The 20551-nt window shown below is 43.7% G+C and overlaps 1 protein-coding gene across 2 annotated transcripts in view; it reads right to left on the reverse strand.

Annotated features, from left to right (window-relative positions):
• ANKRD44 (ankyrin repeat domain 44) overlaps window positions 1-20087 on the reverse strand; it is a 295892-nt gene extending 275805 nt beyond the window's left edge. For both annotated transcript variants that reach the window (XM_087435544.1, XM_087435543.1), the window contains exon 1: window positions 19880-20087. In XM_087435544.1, coding sequence (XP_087291670.1) covers window positions 19880-19906 — 27 coding nt within the window. In that variant the 5' untranslated portion in view covers window positions 19907-20087. The remainder of the gene's footprint in view (window positions 1-19879) is intronic.
• Between the last annotated feature and the right edge of the window lie 464 nt (window positions 20088-20551).

Here is a 20551-nt window from a genome sequence, read left to right on the forward strand (position 1 = left end):
AGCAGGAAAAGGCCACAGAATGGAAACTAAGATCCCTTACACTTCCAAAATCCTCTTATCCTATTATATCCCTTTAAAAAGAATCTATCCAACTATATGACATTCTGGAAAAGGCAAAACTATAGAGACAATAAAAAGATCAGTAGTTGCCAGAGGTTAGCAGGGAGGGAGGGATGAACAGGTGGAGCCCAGAGGATTTTTAGGGCAGTGAAACTATTCTGGATGATACTATGATGGTGAATACACATGATTAAATATTTGTCAAAACCCATAGAATGTACAACACCAAGAGTGAACCCTAATGTAAACTACATACTTTGGATGATAATGTGTCAATGCAGGTTCACTGATTGTAACAAATGCCCCACTCTGGTTCCCGATGTCAACGGTGGGGGAGGTTGCGCATGTGCTGGGGCAGGGAGTATAAGAAAACTCTGTGCTTTCTGCTCAATTTTGCTATAAACCTAAAACTGCTCTAAAAAATAAAATCTATTTTTTTAAAAAAGAATTTATAGTACTAGATGTACTAAATAATAGTATATATCCTCCAACTGAAAAAGATGGGTAAAAATAGTTGATGAAGAGGTTAAATCTCCTGCAGCCAGAAAAGGAAAACCGTAAGACAAAGCGGCTGTGCTGTAGGGCCTGCCTTGTGACTTCACAGAATACTTGGCAGAGAGGATGCGTGTTTCTGTTTGGTCTAGAGACGAGCACGAGAGGAACCAGCAACACTCGTCATCAGACAGCAGCATTCTCTCTGAAGAACTGTTTCTGATGCTGTGGAAACACTGCACGGAAAAGCCAGACAAATCCATTCCACACACACACACCACTGTACATCATTTTGAATTTTGTATCTAGATCTTTCATCTCATTGTCTGTGAAGTAACTACCCAGATATAATATCTGTTTTCAATTTGGGAAATCAGGGTACTTGTTAGCTAATTCAGGAATTGACAAACAAGCCAAAGTAGCTGTCAGAGGTACTCCCTCAAGCAACTGGTTTGCCAAAAAATCAGTTACAAAAGAAGGATCTGATTCTTTATAAGAAATTAGCATCCAGCCATTTGTGACAACATGGATGGACATTGAGGGTATTATGCAAAGTGAAATAAGTCAGAGGGAGAAGGTCAAATACCGTATGATTTCCTCCATTAAGTAGTAGATAATAACACCAATAAACAAACACATAGAGACAGAGATTGGATTGGTGGTTACCAGAGGGGAAGGGGGGAGGGAGGAGGGCAAAAGGGATAATTCGGCACATGTGTGTGGTGATGGGTTGTAATTAGTATTTGGGTGGTGAACATGATGTAATCTATGCAGAAATAGAAGTATAATGATGTACACCTGAAATTTATACAATGTTATAAACCAATGTTACTGCAATAAACAAAAAATTTAAAAAAAAAGAAAGAAAGAAATTAGCTTTTGGGGCCAGCCCGGTGGTGTAGTAGTTAAGTTTGGCACGCTCCACTTCAACAGCCCAGGTTTGCAGGTTTGGATCCCAGGCACAGACCTACACCACTCGTCAGCCATGCTGTGACGGCAACCCACATACAAAATAGAGGAAGATTGGCAAAGGATGTTAGCTTAGGGCGAATCTTCCTCAGGGGAAAAAAAAAGAAAGAAAGAAATTAGCCTTCAAATACATCAAATTCTAACTAAATTTTAAAATCTAATGAGAAACACCATTAGTAACATCCTGTTATTATTCCCTCAGTTGCTCAGAGTGGAATAAAACTAGGGCTGCAGAGACTTGACTCAACATATCTGAAGGGAAGTCTTCATGAGCATCAAATAAAGTTTCAAATGTGGGAGAGAGAAGTTGCCCAAATAGTCGTACACACAAAACCAACTTTTCATCAAGTACCTACTTACTAGAATTGTCCTACAGAAACACAGGGATCACGAAAGAAATGTTATTTGGGTTAATGAATTTAAAATATTTTTTAAGTGAGAACATATGTCAAGACCTATTACATATCCCTCTATCTTACCTTCAAAAGTTAAAGTTTTAACACATATAAGGCTGGTTTTTCAAAATTATAAGCACAAGCTTTCAAAGGAGATCTGTATTGCCTATGAGAGTTGACTAATTTGTCTGTCAAGCACACTCGAGGTGACCCAGTGACCCAGACTTGGCCAACTGATGGGACTCCAGGGGCACGGGAATGGCCGCTCCCCGTGATGACATCAGCTCTTCCAGGGTTGCCTCTCTAGAGCCGTGGGCTTCACTCTGGGGACCTTGTTCCCCTCGAATATGGGAAGCTTGTGAGAGGTTTGCAGGCCCAGGTCGTTTTGGGGAATCACGTTCTAGATGCTCAACTTCCATATGCACACATTGCTGAAAGGCATCTGCCTGCGGTTGAGGGGTCCCACTGCTGCTCTTTTCACGCTCCCCTCTTCACGTCTTTCTCCCCCTTGACAAGGGTAGACCTACCTGTCACCCATTCTGATTCTGACCAAGGGGATTACCCCCAAGGTATGAAAATGTCCTGGTGCCAAGAAAGGGCACATTCAAAATACTGCAGGTCAGGAGAACTTCCTTTAATTAACAACTCTGTATCATTTCAGCAATGTTATGTTCTCCATAAATACATGAACTAATTTAAATCAAGAAAGAAAGCCTCATCAAGAGATTAAGAAACGCATTTCAAATAAGAATGTTTTACTTTACAGGTTTTATTAATAATTTATCAAATTTTATAATATATTTCATAAATTAATAATTTATCAAACTTTTGATAAATTGTTTGTTAATAATTATTATAAAGATAAACTCAATCCAGAAATTTATTTAACTGTTAGCACCTTAGGATCATATTTTTATTGCAAAGTATCATAGGATAATCAGGTTTTTTTAATGGCTTATATTTGGATAAAACTCTGCATAAGGAAGTGGAACGAAAGTATGAGTTCAGGGAGAAAAAGAAACAATGTAAAATTTTCGACTATTACGTGATGATGAGGCACATCAAATCACAATAGTGTTTAAATTCCATTCAACACATTTTAAACAGTGATACAACTTTTTCACTTTAAAAGTCAATATTGGGCCGGACCCGTGGCTTAGGGGTTAAGTGCACGTGCTCCGCTGCTGGCGGCCCGGGTTCGGATCCCGGGCGCACACCAACGCACCGCTTCTCTGGCCATGCTGAGGCCGCGTCCCACATACAGCAACTAGAAGGATGTGCAACTATGACACACAACTATCTACTGGGGCTTTTGGGGGAAAATAAACAAATAAATAAAATTTTTTTAAAAAGTCAATATTTATTTACATTATGCCACGAATTATATCCTTTGTATCTTCCTAACTTGATGATGAAAAACTTTAGATGTCAATCTAAAAAATATGCAAGGGGATACATAATTTGTAAAAACCTGTTAGAGGTGGAAGCTGGGGGTAAAAATGTTGCAAAACTGCTGGTGAGCATGTTAGATGGCCTGGCTTGGCACTCCCTTCAGTCCACCCAGGATCAGTGGTCAGAATCAAATTCTGCCTCCGTTGGGCCAGACTGAGGTAGCTACTTTACACCAAGAACCCACAGTAACGGTGACTTCCTGTGCAAGTCTTTAAAGAACTGTCCCAGTTAAGGTCTGTCTAAAATCTTGCAAACACAAAAAAACGATAACCAAACATTTCCTCCTGTACTATTTCCTTGACTGTGGGTGGGGGCAGAGGGAGGGCTGTTTCTGATCTGTTCACGTCATGATACACTGAGCTATCAGCCACACAATTCTTGATAACACATATTTAACAAGGTACCAAGAAAAAAATCCACCAAAAATCTTGGCAATATTTTCCACCATCAATCCTTTTATTAGGGCGATTTATAGAACAAGAAATCACATGCTGTCCTTCCTGTCTTCATGATCAAGACTCCAGGAGGAGGAAAGCCGGTCAATGGAAGGAACTGGGAAGGAGAAGTACAGCAGCAGCAACTGGCACCAGATCACTTGTTCATTCAACAGTTACTGCTAACCCACCATCAGGTTACCCAGAGCCCTGCATACTAGAACGTGGGGGTGCAAACACTTCCCCTCAGAAGGGAAGAGCAAATAAGTGGCTTAGCTCCAACCTCCGCAAGCCACATGGTAATCAAGGGGCTAAAAATGGATTAAAACCAGAAGTGAGAGGCTCAGCGAAGAAACTCGCCCCCTTCCATGTAAGAAGGAAAATGAAAGTGCTCATTAAATACGTCTGTATTTAGACACATCTAAAGATTAAGCAGTTCTGTGACAAACATTCCCTTCACATGGCAATTCCAGATACTTCTCACGAAATTCTAAAAAAGAAAACAAAGCCACATTATAGAGTTATTTTAGGGGTTAGGGTGTGGAAAAGCCTTAGTATTTCAGCACTCCTACCAGTGACAAGTGTTTTCAAACAAGAATGAAGTTCCACGGCCTTTTGTATAAGACAAAGTTCTTCACCCAAAGGGGAGCTATGGGGCAATATCCTTTGCACTCTGCACACAATGGGCTCCCTCTTCTAGACCAACATAGAAGTGGGTGATACATTCTAATCTGGATAATGCAGATGATATGATACTAAAACCACACAATAATTACCCAGGCGGCCAACTTCAGTAATCTATCACAGGGTGTTTATACAGTGTTTCAGGCTGTATCCTAAATATAACTGTAGAAACGACACGTGATTTTACAAGTGCTGTTTAAGAACAGGACAGGCAAATGAAATGCACCTCAGACTGAGCCAGGAAAAACAAGAGCTCTACCCCCACTAAGAGTCAGCAAGCCAAATAACAATCACTGGCCTCAGTGTATCCCTCTGAAAAATGGAGATTCTCGTCTTCGCCTCCTGTCTCCCCAGATAATTTATGATGTTGTTCAGAAAATGTTGGAAGTCTTCAGAGAGCTTAGGTACTGAGTCATTGTCAATGTTTTCTAAAGTTATACAGTACATGAATTTCTTTACAAATCTTCTTTATCAACAAGTATCTTCAGTCGTGCTTCTTTTTCTCTGGAGGATCAGAAGAGAAAAATGAAGCTAACTTTTAAATGAAAGATGGCATGTGTTGATTGACCTTCTTTCTGCCCCTCACTAACCAGTTCAAGGTGCCCATCTTCTTCCAAGATCAAAAGGAACTCCAGGCCTAGAAGAAGTTTGAGATTAACTCAAATGACTCTGGAAGCATAAGAGTGGGAGGCTGATTCTCTTTATAATTATAATGACATGAACACTGGAAACCACACACACACATACACACACACACACTCACTCACCCGAACTCATAACTCACACAAATTACCGGACTTAGCTTCAGAAAGAACTTTCTAGAATAATAAGAAACATTAGATAAGCAGAGACTATTGAGATTTTTTAATTTTATAACTTCCACTTGTAATAGTTAAGTGTGTCTTTAAAATATATTTAATTGTTTAAATTGGCTCTCCATAAAATTAAAGCCATTTCCATCCCCAGATTAATCTAGAATCTCTACTCAAAGAAACTAAAAATAGTATCTTTAGCACACAATGGGAAACAGAAAATATTAAGATTTCTGTTTTGCTTTCAAATATAAGAGGTAAAGATCTCCTTCCCGATCTTGGCTCTTGGAGAGAATCAAAAGTACTGTTTCATTTTAACTGTTTCTGAGTCCACATCTGGAGTTTAAAAATCCAGCTTAAAAGGCAAATGATTTAAAATATAAACATATGGCTTCCTTCTCTACAGTGATTCCTAGAGGGAGAAAAAAAAGGTCTGAGTACAAACAAACTATTGTTTTAAAGAGGATTTTTTTTTTAATTAAAAGCATACCAAGAAAGCTAACTAAGCTTCTACTTTCTCCTGGAGAAAATAATAAAAGCAAGAATTCCCATCTCGATCTAATTAAATCTAGATCAAAGTGCAGCTTAGGTAATATTAAGGCTCTAAGAGTATAGCACTCAATTTCTGAAGAATATGGTCCCCGGCTGGGCTCGGGTTAATGCAGGGTTTGACAAACTTTTCCTGTAAAGGGCCACACAGTAAATATTTTCAGTTTTGCCGGCAATATAGGCTCTGTCGCAACTACTCAACTCCACTCTGGTGGCCCGAAAGCAGCCACAGACAATATACAAACAAATGAGGAAGGCCGCCTTCTGATACAATTTTATTTATGGACACTGAAATTTGAATTTCATATAATTTTCATGTCTCTCAAAATATTATTCTTCTGATCTTTTTCAACCATTTAAAAACATAAAAACTATTCTTAGTTCACAGGCCATATAAAAACAGGCTTTGGCCTGTGGACAGTGGTCTCCAACCTCTGGGTTAAAGCCATAGCAGGCTGGAGAAGCTGCAAGCCAGTGTCCTCGTCCCTCAGAGGAAACTGAGGCCCAGAGAGGCGTCAGAGTCAGGGTCTCACGGCCAATTCATGGCAGAAAGGGGTGAGAGCTAGACCTCAGGAAAGGCAAGCTGAAAAGGTCGAGCAGTGATACAGAAACGGCCTCCTTGAGTTCAACTCACAGGGACAGGCAGCGGGTGCTTAAAACCAGAGACGTCACAGGAAACGAGGTACTAGTCACAGGAGCCTCCAACACCTGCCTTCCCACAGTGTGAAATAACGTATTATCCGCAGTCACTACCCTGATTCTGAAAGTTCTGCATCAGCATCAAGGACCTGCAGTATGAGCCGGATAACCATCAGCCTGATGCTTTCCAGCCTTCCGGGTACACAGCTCTGGTCATTTCTTTTGCAGCTTAAGTTACAAGCTCCACTTTGGTTATTCCAATCCTAAAACTCCAAGAAGTAAGTGTCATTGTGGCTGAAGAGCAATGATCAGTGTTCAAAATCACTAGGGCCGGCCCCGTGGTGTAGCGGTTAAGTTCGGCGCACTCCGCTTCAGCATCCCAGGTGCGCAGGTTTGGATCCCGGGTGTGGACCTACACCACTCGTCAGCCACGCTGTGGCAGCAACCCACATATAAAAAGTAAAGGAAGACTGGCACAGATGTTAGCTCAGGACAAATCTTCCTCAAGAAAAAAAAAATTATTTTAAAGAGCAGAGTATAGCAGGGATGACCAATTCGGCTTCAAGTTCAAGAGCATCTCTGACATTTACCTCAGAAAGTAACACGGTCAATATCCCTCCCATTCCTAGTTCCTTCCCTCTTTTTTCTAAAATATGTTTCTCTCCTCCTATTCTCCTATTTTTCTTTCTTTATTCTGGTTTTCTTTTTTTTTTTCTTTTTTTTTTTTTTGGTACCGATTCTCATTTCCGTTTTCATGTGCCCCTTTGTTTTTGCCCTATACCTTTACTGGATGTATCCTCAAACTAAAATATATTTTAAAATTAAAATACACAAATGTAGCCAATGACGTTTAATTTACCTCTTTAAACAGCATTCTGTAGTTTTAAGAGGGAAAAAGGAAGACTCCAAATTAAAGTGACTTTTTACAAAGTCTTTTTTTAGTCACGCTTTTTCTGAGAGATTTATGGTTTTCTATCCTGTTATATATACATTCAAGCTTTGAAATTTTACACCAATGCTTTTCGGAAATTCTGCCACGATGATTTCTTATGAACATTGCTCTATCAACTATTTTGTTCTTACACACTTCCTCAAAAAGACAGGGTTTTATACTTCTGTGAAGAGGAAGTGGCATTCTTATAAGTAATTTTCAGTTCTTTTTGACAACTTAAACCCAGAATGACTGCAAACTCCTCAGAATTTTTTCAACACACATCTATCCTCCTAGATTTATTTAAATTTAAGATTCTTCAGTCAAATAAACTAAGTCAATTGATAAAACCGAAATGAAAGAAAAATGGCCCTCCTAAAGCTGTAGGAACCAAAATGCTACAATTCAAACCTAAGTATGGAGATTTCACACAAAAATAGATCAAACAGAAACAGTTTCGACCAATGTTGCTTAAGTTAGAGAGAAAGAAGACCAGATAAATAGGCATAAATTTAAAACAAAAAATAATTAAAATCATATTCTCATAGAGCTGAAATTGACCCTAGAGAATTAGTCTCTTTAATATGACAAAGGAGGAACCACCGAGAGATTCCAGGACGATTTATTGGGTGCCTACCATGGGCCACTGGCTGTACAAAGGCTTTTCCTCCTTGATTGTCACAACTTCCCCTTAAAGCAAGTATCATTATACCCATTTTACAATTGAGGAAAGTTGTGTCACAGGAAGATGGACACAGCTAGTTAGGAGCAGAGAGGTGCCTACAGCCCAGATCTCCAGACAGCAACTTCAGTATCCTCTTAACTATGCCACTCCCATGTAATATATTTACAAATTGTTCAGTGAGATGCCACAATATTTTAACACATTATAAACACAGTAATAAAATACTCTGGAACCTTGATATAAGGCTGTTTGCTAAAGAGCAGAGCTCCTCAAAAGAAGATTGTTTTTTGTTGGCTGCTAAGTAAAGGAGAATTAGCAACTAAATGTTACACCCGCCTCATGGGCCTCCAGACATAGCTACACTGAGGCCCCAAAGTATCTAAAACCCAATCACTTGTCTTCTAAATTACTCGTGGCAATAGCGTTTACTCAATGGCAGTTGGCCATTTCTCAAGCTTATTCTTAAATCTGGACTCCATTAAGAAGGATATGGGGGGCCCGGCTAGTGGCACAAGTGGTAAAGTGCACGCGTTCTGCTGCGGCGGCCCGGGGTTCACCGGTTCGGATCCTGGGCACGCACTGACGCGCTGCTTGTCAGGCCATGCTGTGGCGGCGTCCCATATAAAGTGGAGGAAGATGGGCACGGATGTTAGCCCAGGGCCAGTCTTCCTCAGCAAAAAAGTAGGAGGATTGGCAGATGTTAGCACAGGGCTGATCTCCTTACAAAAAAAAAACGATATGGAAGGATTTTCACACTTGTAGGAAGCATGCCCAAAGCAACCCAAAATCCTTGAGGGCAACACCCAACACCCACTTCCCACTTAGGTAAGAGAGGCGGGGCAGCAAGCTCATTGAAGCTGAGATGGTGGAACTGCCTGCTGTCTTCAAAATCTACCCAGTTTACATAGAAACATGGTTAAAAAGTTAACGTAAAAACGTGATTTGGGGCAACTCTAATATCTAAACTCTCCTGGAAATACCTTACACTGAAATATTTACAAGGACAGCCAAATCTAGATCTTCCTAAAGGCACACAAGATGTGATTTTAAGGCAGATGCTCAAATATCTGCCTTGAGTTATGAGGGCCACTCGAACTAAGTCAACATGTGGGTGAACCTCACAACTAACTAAGAAGCATATTTCCCTAGGCAACAACACTAGCAGAATCACATGCTTTTCTGACAATCAAAAAGGATTCTAACTCTACTGAAGATATTTCAAGAGAGAGCGGAGCGGCAAAAGGGAGCAGGAAGAAGTAAAAAGAAAGAGAAATAGCTTCCAAAAAGAGTAAGTCACTAAAATATTTAGTTACCCTGGGCAAAGGCTAAGGTTTTGTAAAATAAGGACTCTCTTTTTAAACATAACCACAATATCATATTCATACTTTAAATCATCAAATATCCAGTGAGTATTCAAATTTCCCAATTGTCTCATAGACGTGTTTTATTTAAGTCTGTTTGAATCAGAATCCAATTAGTCTTAATTCTCATTTAATCTATTTCCCCTCCATCTGTTTTGTCTTATAATTGATTTTTTTTAAGAAATGGGATTATTTTTTCCTGTAGATTCTCCACAGTCTGGATTTTTTAAAGTAACTTTTTATTTTAAAAAATTTTGTGAGGTTAAAAACAGGCCATCTCCAGACCTACTACATTACTCCATCAACGTCCTGCACCATGAAGACCATCCAGCCTCTGTCAGTGAAGTCCACGCTGCTCCGGGACACACGTTTGTCCACAAAATGTTGTCATGGCAAGTAATTTATGCAACATTCTATTCAAGTAGGGGGTATCACGGAGACAGAAGGACCCATAAGGTAACACCTTACTTTCTGCTTTGATTCATTTTGGGGTGGAGTACAAATAAATTTTAAAAATATCATGCCTATGCAACAAACGGAAACAATGAGTTTTGTCCAGTACAAACTCATTAATTTATGTCTCCAGGGGAGGACATGTAGTACTTATCAGAAGAACTCAAGTGAGAAAGATTTTTAATATATAAATACCTCTCCTACCAAGCTTGCTTGTGGAATATTTCTTTCCTTTCCTCTTCTGCCTTCCGAACACAAACACCATGCTTCAATAAATTCACAACCCTCAGGTTACCTGACAGGTACATGGCATGTCACTCACCTGGGATGCCTTCCACTCCCATCTGTTGCCTAAATCATTCCCTTCCTCAAAGATCAGCTGGACTCCTTCCAGCTCCCTGAAGCCTTTCTTAATAACTCTGCCCATCTCTGGACTCCTGTAGTCCTACATCAGTACCCCAAAATGTAGTCTAAACCTGCGCTATACCTGGTTTGAGAGCTGTTTCATACGCCAAGTGTATTCAATAAAGATTTGATGAGGACCTTCCATGCACAAGGCATTCAATATCATCTCTAACAAGACCATAAGCTCCATGAGGAAAAGGGCCTCTTGTGATTCTATGCCTATCCTAGAAGGCCAGAAGGACCACAGCTAAGAATGTGCACCCTAGAGTCAAGCTTGCCCATACATGAATTCCAGAGTCATGGGACCCTGAATAGATTACTTAATCTCTCAGTTCTCATTTTCCTCATCTGCAAAATGGACTGATAATAGCCACTCTCTCTTAGAGATGTTGTTAGGATTAAATCACAGAAAGCATGAGTATTGTCTTGTCTCCTCATTCCCAATTCTGTCTGGTTTCTAACTATTTTATTGTACCTGTTCTTATCCTTTGTGGAAAGAGAGGGAGCAGAGAACTCCAGCAGAGTCATTGCCATGGACATGGAGGTCATTACACCCTCCCTCATTGTTGACTACACAGGAGCTCCACTTTGCCATGGGTATGAGTGTCCCTTCCATAACATTTATGGTAGACATCTCCCCTCCCTAGTGTCACCCTGATCCTTCCCCTGTAAAGAAACGGGACTGGCCCAGAACTAATTACAGGGTGACCCATCCCCACCACCAAAAGCCCAACTTAAAAAGAGGGGAAATTAAACCAGAAAAGAAGACAATAGGTAACCTTTTATCTTTTGATGGGGCAGAAAAATTTCTCTGAATTTTGTTTGAAGGGAAATCCAATATTCCAGTGTACAGACGGAAGCTCTGTATACAGAAGTGTTTCCAATTTTTTTGTTTGAGCACCTTATGAGTAAAAATATTTGAACATGGACACATATACATACACACACACATACATATCATTCACTTAACCAATATTTATTGAGCATTTGCCATGTGCCTGACATTGTTCTAAGTACTGAAGATATAACAGTGAATGAACCAAGCTAACCAAGAGAAAACAACTTTGCCCTGCTATTTGCATCTCTCCTACACATAAGTTTTTATTTTTAAAAATAAAATATAGGGTATAAGGGATATGCACTACGGGGGAAGAATTTTTAAAGGGGGACAGGAGATGTGGAGCGGGGATTTTAAACAGAGTGGTCAGAAAAGGACTCCCTGAGCAGGTAACATCTGAGCAAAGATCTGAGAGAGGTGAGGGTGGGCCCTGCGGATATCTGGGGAACAGCTTCATGGGCAACAGGAACAGCAAGGGGCCTGAGGCAGGAGTGCATCTGGGGTGTTCACCGAACAGTGAGGAGGCCAGCGGGCCAGAGCCAAGGAGCCAGGAGAGACAGGAGGAGACACGGCTGGACAGGTGAGTGGAAGGGCTGCGTGGAGGGTGCCTGGTGGGCCACTCTTTGACGTGAGCTTTTACTCTGTGTGCGATGAGAGGGTTTTGAGTAGAGAAGCAACATGATCTGAGTTCCATCCCTCTTGAGAGCTTTGTTGAGAGTAGCGTGTAGGGGCCAAGGTTGGACAAGGAAGACCAGTCAGAAGCCTGCTGCGATAATCCAAGTGGTTTGCCCAGGTGACAAAAAGTGAAAAGTAGAGCTAAGAGGATTTTATATATATTCTAGTATACAATATATATTTAAAATACACAAAAATAAGAAACTTATTTAAAAGAAATATGAATTCTAATATTTCCTTTCCCAAACTCAATAAGCCGTCTTGCTCACCCCTGGGGTAGAGGCATCCTCCCCACTTTGGAGGCCATTGTTTAACCATAATTAACAATGGTTAATTGGTTAAATGGTTAATGGTTGGTAGATTTGTCCCAGCTGTCCCATTTCTGCCTGGCTTTCTGTCTTGACATTTCTGTGCTCACTTCCTATCTTTCCCTTCATCTTGCCAGTCTCCAATAGCAAAACAAGTTTCCTCCACAGACAGAGCATATCTACACATACAGAGGCTGTGGATTGCATATAGGAATTCCCTTCTTGAGAAAGTTTGTGGTCACTGTGTCAATCACACTCAATCTCTGGGGCCAACGGTTGGGAAACAGACCTGTTAGACCCAGCTGTTATTGTACAGTTCATTAAAACAGGCTTATTCCTGGGAGAACCCAGGCCGTTTGCTGTAGCAGCACCTCTGAGGAAGGCCGAGGCAGGCCCAGCTCCCCACGGCTCACAACAGACAAACACGGGGCTGCAAGGTTTGCTCCCCTTGCCCTGCAAGAGGCTCAAGAGGATTACCCAAGGGCCACACTGAGAACAGCCCCAGGGATTCTGTGTCCCCAAAACCAAGCTCCTGGAGATCCCAGAAGACAACATTCTTGGGGAACAGACCCCTGACCCTTAGGCAGGACTCAGTGTGTGTTTCTCAGACCTGGTCAACTCTAAAGCTACCACTCCCACACTGGGGGGAAACTCAGAAGTTCATGGAAGGCAGAGACTTTTGAAACCAGATTCCAGAAGTTAAGGAGAGGGTGACACAGAGATACCTGGGGTGCTCTCTTAGAACATTAGAGCTTGAAGGAATTTAGAGGATTCTCCACCCACCCACTCCCATTTTACAGACAAAGAAACTAAGACCAGGACTTGCCCAAAGCCATACAACTATTAGAAAAAGAACCATGAGTAGAATCCAGGTCTTCGGATTGCCAATCTAGTGTTATTTTAAAAAGGAACTAAAGCAAAACAAAAGCAATTTAACATTGAAACCTTCAGAGGCAGGTTAGCACTGTGATTAAATGTTGCATGTCCAGGCCTCAGATGTTTCCACAAATCTCTCTAATTTTACTAGGAACTCTGGAGGCTCCCTTGGGGCAAAACGGTCTCCTGGTATTAACGATACTTTAGAAAGTTACTCTGGGATGCTATGACTCATGAGGCTCGGATTGAGGGGATTATAGACACATGACACCATGAAATACGAGCAAACATTGGCTTAGTAAAGACTGAAACAGCCCAAAGATGGACTACAGACTTTTTATTTGCTTGGCCCAATTAATAGAGTACTAGAGAAATTTTCAGCTTTCAAAAGGGCAGACAAGTGAAAGGATCCTTAAAAATTAGGAATATTGTAATAAAAACTAGAGTCATGAATCATTCATTCAACCTCTTGGGCTACATACTCTTTTAGAAGCATAAACATTGTTCAGAGAAAATACTTGCTCCTAACCTGACGGCAGGCAGAAGGCACACACGAATTGGTAAAAGGGGAGTAAAGGAATAATGTATAACATCAATAATCTATAAAATGAAGAATCTTAAAAATATCCAATAATCGTAGATATAATCCAAGATTATCTATAAATGAGGGTGGAGCAGGGCAGGAATCAGTTCCTAAAGGGCTGACATTGGTTAAAACCCTCTCCTGGAGCCTGAAGTTAACTGTCTGACTTTGTCACCTGGAGAACGAAATTAGAGCTCACTTGCAAATACCCCCTGCACGGCCACATCTGTGAGGAAGATGACAGCACAAACCTCGTAAAGAGCGTGCCCTCCAATAGAGGGCTGAGTCACAGAGGGAGAGGGTGGAGCCAAGGCACAGGAAAGACATCCAGTGGAACCTTGTCATTTGACAGAGAAGAACCTGAGGGCCACAGAGGTTAATTTAACTTACCAAGGCTTGGCTACCACACAACATAGGCCACCTCTCTCACACCCACAGCAAACATTGATAATCAGTCATCACATTTTCCCCCATCCTCGGCTGCAAGAGCCAGAATGTTTCTGACATATTGCTCCTGCAACTCCCCAACCAACTGGTCAGCACCGATGTGTGAGATGGAGGCCATTTTCCCACTCTGGACTGGCATACAGTCATAAAACAATCTTTGCAATACTGCTCCAGTATAAACCTGATGCGAAAGACAGTGACTAGTCTACTAGTCAAACTAGTTCACTGCTACTGTCAAGCCTGAGGTGAGCAAACAGAGTCCTCGTAGTGTGACCATATATCCAGGTTGACCTGGGACAGTCCTGTGTCACATCTGTTTCCCCAGCTTAATATTTAATAGTACCCCCTACCTTTCTCACAATTGTCCCAGTTTAGATCAAAATGATATGGTCATCCAAATTCTATGTAACTCCTAATCACCTACAAACATTTATAAATGTTTATTTGTTTGTTTTTTGAGTATATGATGTGTCAGAAAAAACCACTGAACCAGTCACCAGTAGTTTCCTCATATAAAGGGGCTTTCAAGTAACACTAAACCCAAATAATCTTTGAAAGGGCCTTAGCGACCTCTACTCCCACCAATCTCTTATATATTGAGCTTCAATATGGAATTTTCTTTGGGGAAAACAAGGAGAGCCATAGCTTATGCAAGTTTGAAAACCACGGGATTATCAGATCTCTGTAGCTCCTGTCTATTTTTAAATTATTTCATGTTATACTTGAGCCTATAAAAATTCATATTATATTGCTGAAATAGAAATCTTTTTAAAGAATGTTTCAGTCTTGTTTCTGGCACAAACAATTGTGCCTTTTTGAGTTTATATTTACTCTCTGTTTAGAGGAAAAGAGGAAGTAAAAGTTGAAATCTTAAAAAAAAAAAAAAGTTTCAATCCAGGGTTAGACCTTGTATGCCACTGCTGCATTTACACCAGAGCAGCCAACTGTTTATTTAAGAGAAGTATAAATTCAGTTTATCTGGAAAATTCATTGGTCTAGACAGCATAGATATCAGCTTTGTGCTCAAGAGAAAAATACTGATATCGTGCAGAAAGTTTAAAAATTTTACCTGGTTAATACTACTCAGCCATAAAAAAAGACAAAATCGTCCCATTTGCAACAACATGGATGGGCCTGGAGCGTATTATGTTAAGTGAAATAAGCCAGAAAGAGAAAGACAAACACTGTATGATCTCACTCATATGTGGAATATAAACCAACACATGGACAGAGAAAACTGGACTGTGGTTACCAGGGGCAGTGGGGGTGGGGGGAGGGGGGTGGGGGGTGGGCACAAGGGGTGAAGGGAGTCATATATATGGTGATGGACAAACAAAAATGTACAACCCAAAATTTCACAATGTTAGAAACCATTAAAACATCAATTAAAAAATAAAAAATAAAAAAATAAAAAAAATTTTACCTGGTTACCTAGACAGAAGACTGGAAGAAACTATATCAAGATGTCAAGGGTAGTTCTCTCTGAAAATAGAGACTTCAGATGGTTTTAACTGTGTTTGTTTTTGCTTATCTAGCTTTCTGATTTTTCTACAACGATCATAGTTTATTTGTTAATGACCAAGAAAAAAATCACCAAGCTACCAACCCACACGTCCTTCACCAGGGTGAGGAGGTGAGAGGCTGACAGGATAAGCCAGGCACAAGTCTGGCAGGAGCAGAGCCTCAGAGCAGCTCCTGACTCTGACAGAACTGGGGCTGGCCCCAAGGGTGAGAGGAGTGTGGCTCACCCAACGGCTGTCTGGTAAGTAAGAGCAGGCACCCCTGACTTCTCTGACCGCACTGCCCTTTCAACTATTAAAAGTACAGCCTTGCAGCTGGAGCCCCACCTGTGCAATCAGACTGTCAGGGTAGGACACCCGTCCCAAACACTTACTGGGTGTGTGACCTTGAACAAGTCAATTAGCCTCTCTACTCCTGTCTTCTCATCTGTAAAATAGAAATCACACTCCCACCACCTACCTCCTGGAGTGGCTATGAGGATTAAGACAGATGTTCATGGCGAAGGCCCAGCATACAGATGACAATAACCATAAACCATTAGTAGGTCTCTCTGGTGAAACGCCAGCCCTCAAGGGCACTCCCCAAACCATGTGACTGGACCCCCAATCACCTACAGAAGGGTCCAAAGAATAAAGCCTTTCTTTTCCCTCCTCCTCGGAAGGTGGGACTGGAGCGTAGTGTTTGCTGTGAGCCCAGGGCTGGAGGGAGCGACGGAAGACAGGGCAGCCCAATAAAAGACGCAGCGCATCCCAAAGCCCCACACCATGGCTAGAAATCCTCTTTCAAAGTTACAGGATTTCTAGTTTCTTGCCACTGCCACAGCTGCCAGCCACTGCCTTTGGCAGGGAAATGGGTGACTCAAGTGTGAGCTAGGACTTGGCAAGGGGACACCAAACCAGAAGGCCTCCAGGCAGGAAGCTCCAAAAAGGGCCACCTGCTGACATAGTTTGTCCACAGGCAGCCCTGGAGACAGCAGGGGCATCTGCTGTCACCAGCAAATTCAGATAAGAACAGTGAACACTTCAGAGGTCCAGCAGAATTTACCATTCTCACTTCATAACTTTGAGAAACTTCTTTGGGGGCCCCGGCTGAAGCTACGACCACACACTTAAAATCACTCTAGTGCCTTAACTATACGACATAACGCACAGCCCCCAAAAGTTCAATCTCAAATCAAATTGCCAAGAGTTTCACGGCCATCTTGAGCCAAAATGCATTACATGTGTATGTAATAGGATTTTCTTTCACAAACTTAAAATTACCTCACTTTACCGAAGATATAAATAAACCTCCTAATGGCCATCTGTGAGGAAATAATTACACTATCATGTTAATTACACGAGTGAGTGTGTTCTGTGCTGCACAGGATGACCAACTCGTTCTGGTTTGCCTAAAATTTTCCCAATGTTAGCACTGAAAGTCCCACCTCCTCGGAAACCCCTCGGTCCTGGGCAAACCAGGATGGTTGGTCTCCCTAACGCTGCAAGAAAAATGATGTGTGTTGTATGAAGAGGAAAACAGAAGAGACACAGTTACAAATGCAGAAGTGCTAAATGCCAAGTTTGTTTGTAGAAATAGCTCCCAGTTCCTTCTCATAGTATTAAAAAAAAAAAAACTGAAAACCACACTTGCCTCTCCCTTCCCCCTCTCTCTTCTCCCTTTACTCTCCCAAAACAGAGTTCAGAAAAGGTGTTTTCCTCCTCATGCACGATGGAGACGTCAGTGAAGGCTGGCCTATTACGTAGCGACCGCCATCAACCCAACGAGCTCCTGCGCCCAGCTTCAGCAGGACAGGAAATGTCATCTTCTTCCCCTCCTTCCTTCGGGCACCAAGATGACTTGTGATTCAGGTGATCAACAGCAAGAATGTGTTCTCAAGCTAAAAATCCAAGAGCCATGGCAAAAATCAAGAGTCACCTCACAAATAGGGGGTTAACCAGATGAGGGAGGAATTAAGAAGTGATTGCTTTACAAATAGCTGAATGGAGACCTGGGTACCCTGCAATCTCTAAGGCAGGGATTCCAAGAAGCCGGCTCCCCACACACAGTGATGGAGCAAAACTCTTGAGTTAGGGGTTTAGCAAAGAGTTTTTAAGCCCCTAGTGAGGTTAACAACCAGCTTCTAAGAATTTAGCTTCCAGCTGAAAGGTAGGACTATATAAGGCAAGAAAGAACACACACTTCCTGGACCCGAAGCCCCACAGAAACAGTGGTTGCTCACCACTCCACCCCACCCCGCCCAGACCACCTCCTCACTCCGCCTCCTCTGGCTTTGCCTCAAGATAAGCTGGCAATTTTCAGCTGCTCTTGAGTCTTAAAACTCCTTAGATTCCCTTTAGGCATAAGGAGATGGAACCAAATGAAGGTTATGTGACTCTTTTTTCTTCCATAGTGAGACTAGTTTGTTGGGGGGGGGGGAGAGGGGATGTATTCAGAAACATTTTTAAAGGTAAATAAATGGCTTTGAAAGCCCTACTCTGGTAAGTCCTGAAGAATAACTTCCTTTCTAAGACTAAATAATACAATTTTCACTAGTGTTGATCTTCATTTAGGAGAGGCTGCCTACTTGTAGCTCTTTAACACATCCAATGAGAAGACGGGGGTGTTTTACAACCTCTAGCAGAAAGCACAAGAGCCTGGAAGGCAGCAGACGAGCTTGTCTCCCCTCCACAAGCCAACAGCTGTGGTCCTTGTGGAAGACCTACTTTACTTCCCCAGATCTCAGATTCTTCATTTAAAAAATGAAGGGTTTGGGCTAAGATCATCTTTAGCATCCCTCACAACTTTAAGATTCTATGTGAAATTCTTTTGTGTAGGTGACGATAACAATAATGCGTATGAGAAGCACGCTTTGTACTTTGAAGATTTAGGAATTAACTTGCACCAGCAGAGATGACAAGACCAAGGCAGACTAACACTGCAAGATTTAAAACAAGCAAATGTCTGACAGTTGTCGAAGTATGTGACCAAAAGGTGGAGGGAATCCTAATATCAACTTACAAACACTTTTAAACGCTGTGGAACCAATGGGAACACGTTGATTCACTGCAATTACCAGCTGCTCCTCCTGCTAAATTTAACAAAATGAATTTTAATTTGGTGATCCCTACCCGACAAAAAGAAAAAAAAAAGACAAAAGCCTGTACATACTTAGGGAAAACAAACCAAAACTTGGAATCTGTTTCAAAAAGGAGAGCAAATCATTGTGGTGATTGATTGCATTTACATCGTACGATGTTCTGGCTGGACATTAACCGGGGACAGCGAGGCACCAGATGCAACCCACTGGAGAAGCAGATGTTTAATACCAAGGACTGGCATGTTTGACCGCGTGTGTCAGAGTGAAGACTGCCTCTCCGCCTAATAGGACCCCCAAACAACGTTCATTTCACTATCCACGAGTAAATGGCAGGAGGAAAAAAAGAAAGCTGTGTCCTTTTTTCGTGGAAAGAGCTGCAAAGAGTTTGTCGTGCAACTTGGTTGGGCGCCTGTGAGTGTCATGTCCTCAAAGCAGCGGAGTCCGAAAAGGTGGGGTGTTTCCATTCCACGGACCTGCAGCAAGGACTGTCAGCCGATTCAGCAAATAACCCCACCTCTCCGAACCAGGACTCCAGAGCTGCTCTGTGTGGTGTCTCAGCAAGGAAACCAACAAAGCTGATGGACACAGGCAGAGGGTAGCCCACAGCCTGTGAATGGAGTTCCCGGCCGGACTTCACCTCCTCCCGGGAGAGACCGGCCAGAGCCGAGAGAGCCGCCTCCAAGGGTCCCCATCGCGCACCAAGCACACACAGCCTCGAGCTACTAAAGAGGAAGTCAGGATGTCATGTCAAACGGATAAAGACAGCCCGACTGCTCGAGAGCCGCGGTTTGGGCCGGGCTCCGGCTTGGCTTGGAGAAGGGTCCCAGAATACGATCCTCTCTCCCTCTCCATCGGCCGTCCTCCTCCCGGCGGCGCGGACCAGCCTCCCCTGCGCCGGCACGGGCTGCGCGGCACGGTAGGAGCCCGAGGAGCCCCTGCGCCTCCCCTCCCCCTGCCCGGCCGGGCCCGCGGACGACACCCACCCGCGCACAGCGCGCACCAGCACCCCGGCCCGTGCCGCAGCCCCGGGCGCCGAGCCGAGCGCGCAGTTCCGACGGCCCAGGGCGGGGACGGCGCAGCGGAGGAGAGCCGCCGCCGGCTTTCGGGGCAGCGCCGGCCGCACACACTCCTCCCCTGCGCCGCCAGTAAACAGCGCGCGGGCGCGCTCCGCGCCGCGCCCCCATGCCCCGCGGCCCCGCGGGTCCCGCCCGCCGGCGCCGCCGCCCCCTACCTGGTCGGTGAGTTTGAGCACTGCCATTCTTCCGCTCCTCGGCGCGCACACACATACAGGTCCCCGGTGCGCAGATGTCACGCCGGGAGCCGGGGAAGCGGAAGGGATTGCCAGGGGAAGGGAAACAAATCTGGCTCCCGAATTTGACAGCCCTCCCCCTGCTCCTCCTCCGCCGCCGCCTCCTCCCGCCGAGGGCTGACACTGGCTAGTTGGGCTCGCAGCCGAGCCCGCCCGCCTTTCTACAGGAAGTACCGGCTGCTGCCCGCCGGGCCGCCACTGACATCACCGCGCGCTCGCTCGCTCGCTCGCGCCGCCGCCCGGGCAGACGCTGCCTCCTGCCGCCCGCAGCCGCGCCTCGCAGCCCGCGGCCCCCGCTCGCCCGCGCCCGCAGCCGCGCGCCGCCGCGGGGCCAGACTGCCGCCCGCTCTCCGCACCTGCACGCTGCGCCCCGGCCAGCTGCCCTCCGGCCCCAGGGCGAGCGCGGTCAGAGGCGCCTCCGGGGCTGAGCGGGGTCCTCCCGAGCCCCGTCTCACACGCGCGCACACACACACACACACGGACACAACCTGATGAGCGAGCCCGTGCGGACACACCCCGAGGGCGCAAGAAAGGCTGCCACTCACACGCCACCAACTTTAACCTGAGAGACTGTGTCACACCCCTTCCCCTAAA

Source organism: Ceratotherium simum, chromosome 9, assembly GCF_057802395.1.
Source record: "Ceratotherium simum simum isolate JZ-2026a chromosome 9, ASM5780239v1, whole genome shotgun sequence".
NCBI lineage: Eukaryota > Metazoa > Chordata > Mammalia > Perissodactyla > Rhinocerotidae > Ceratotherium > Ceratotherium simum.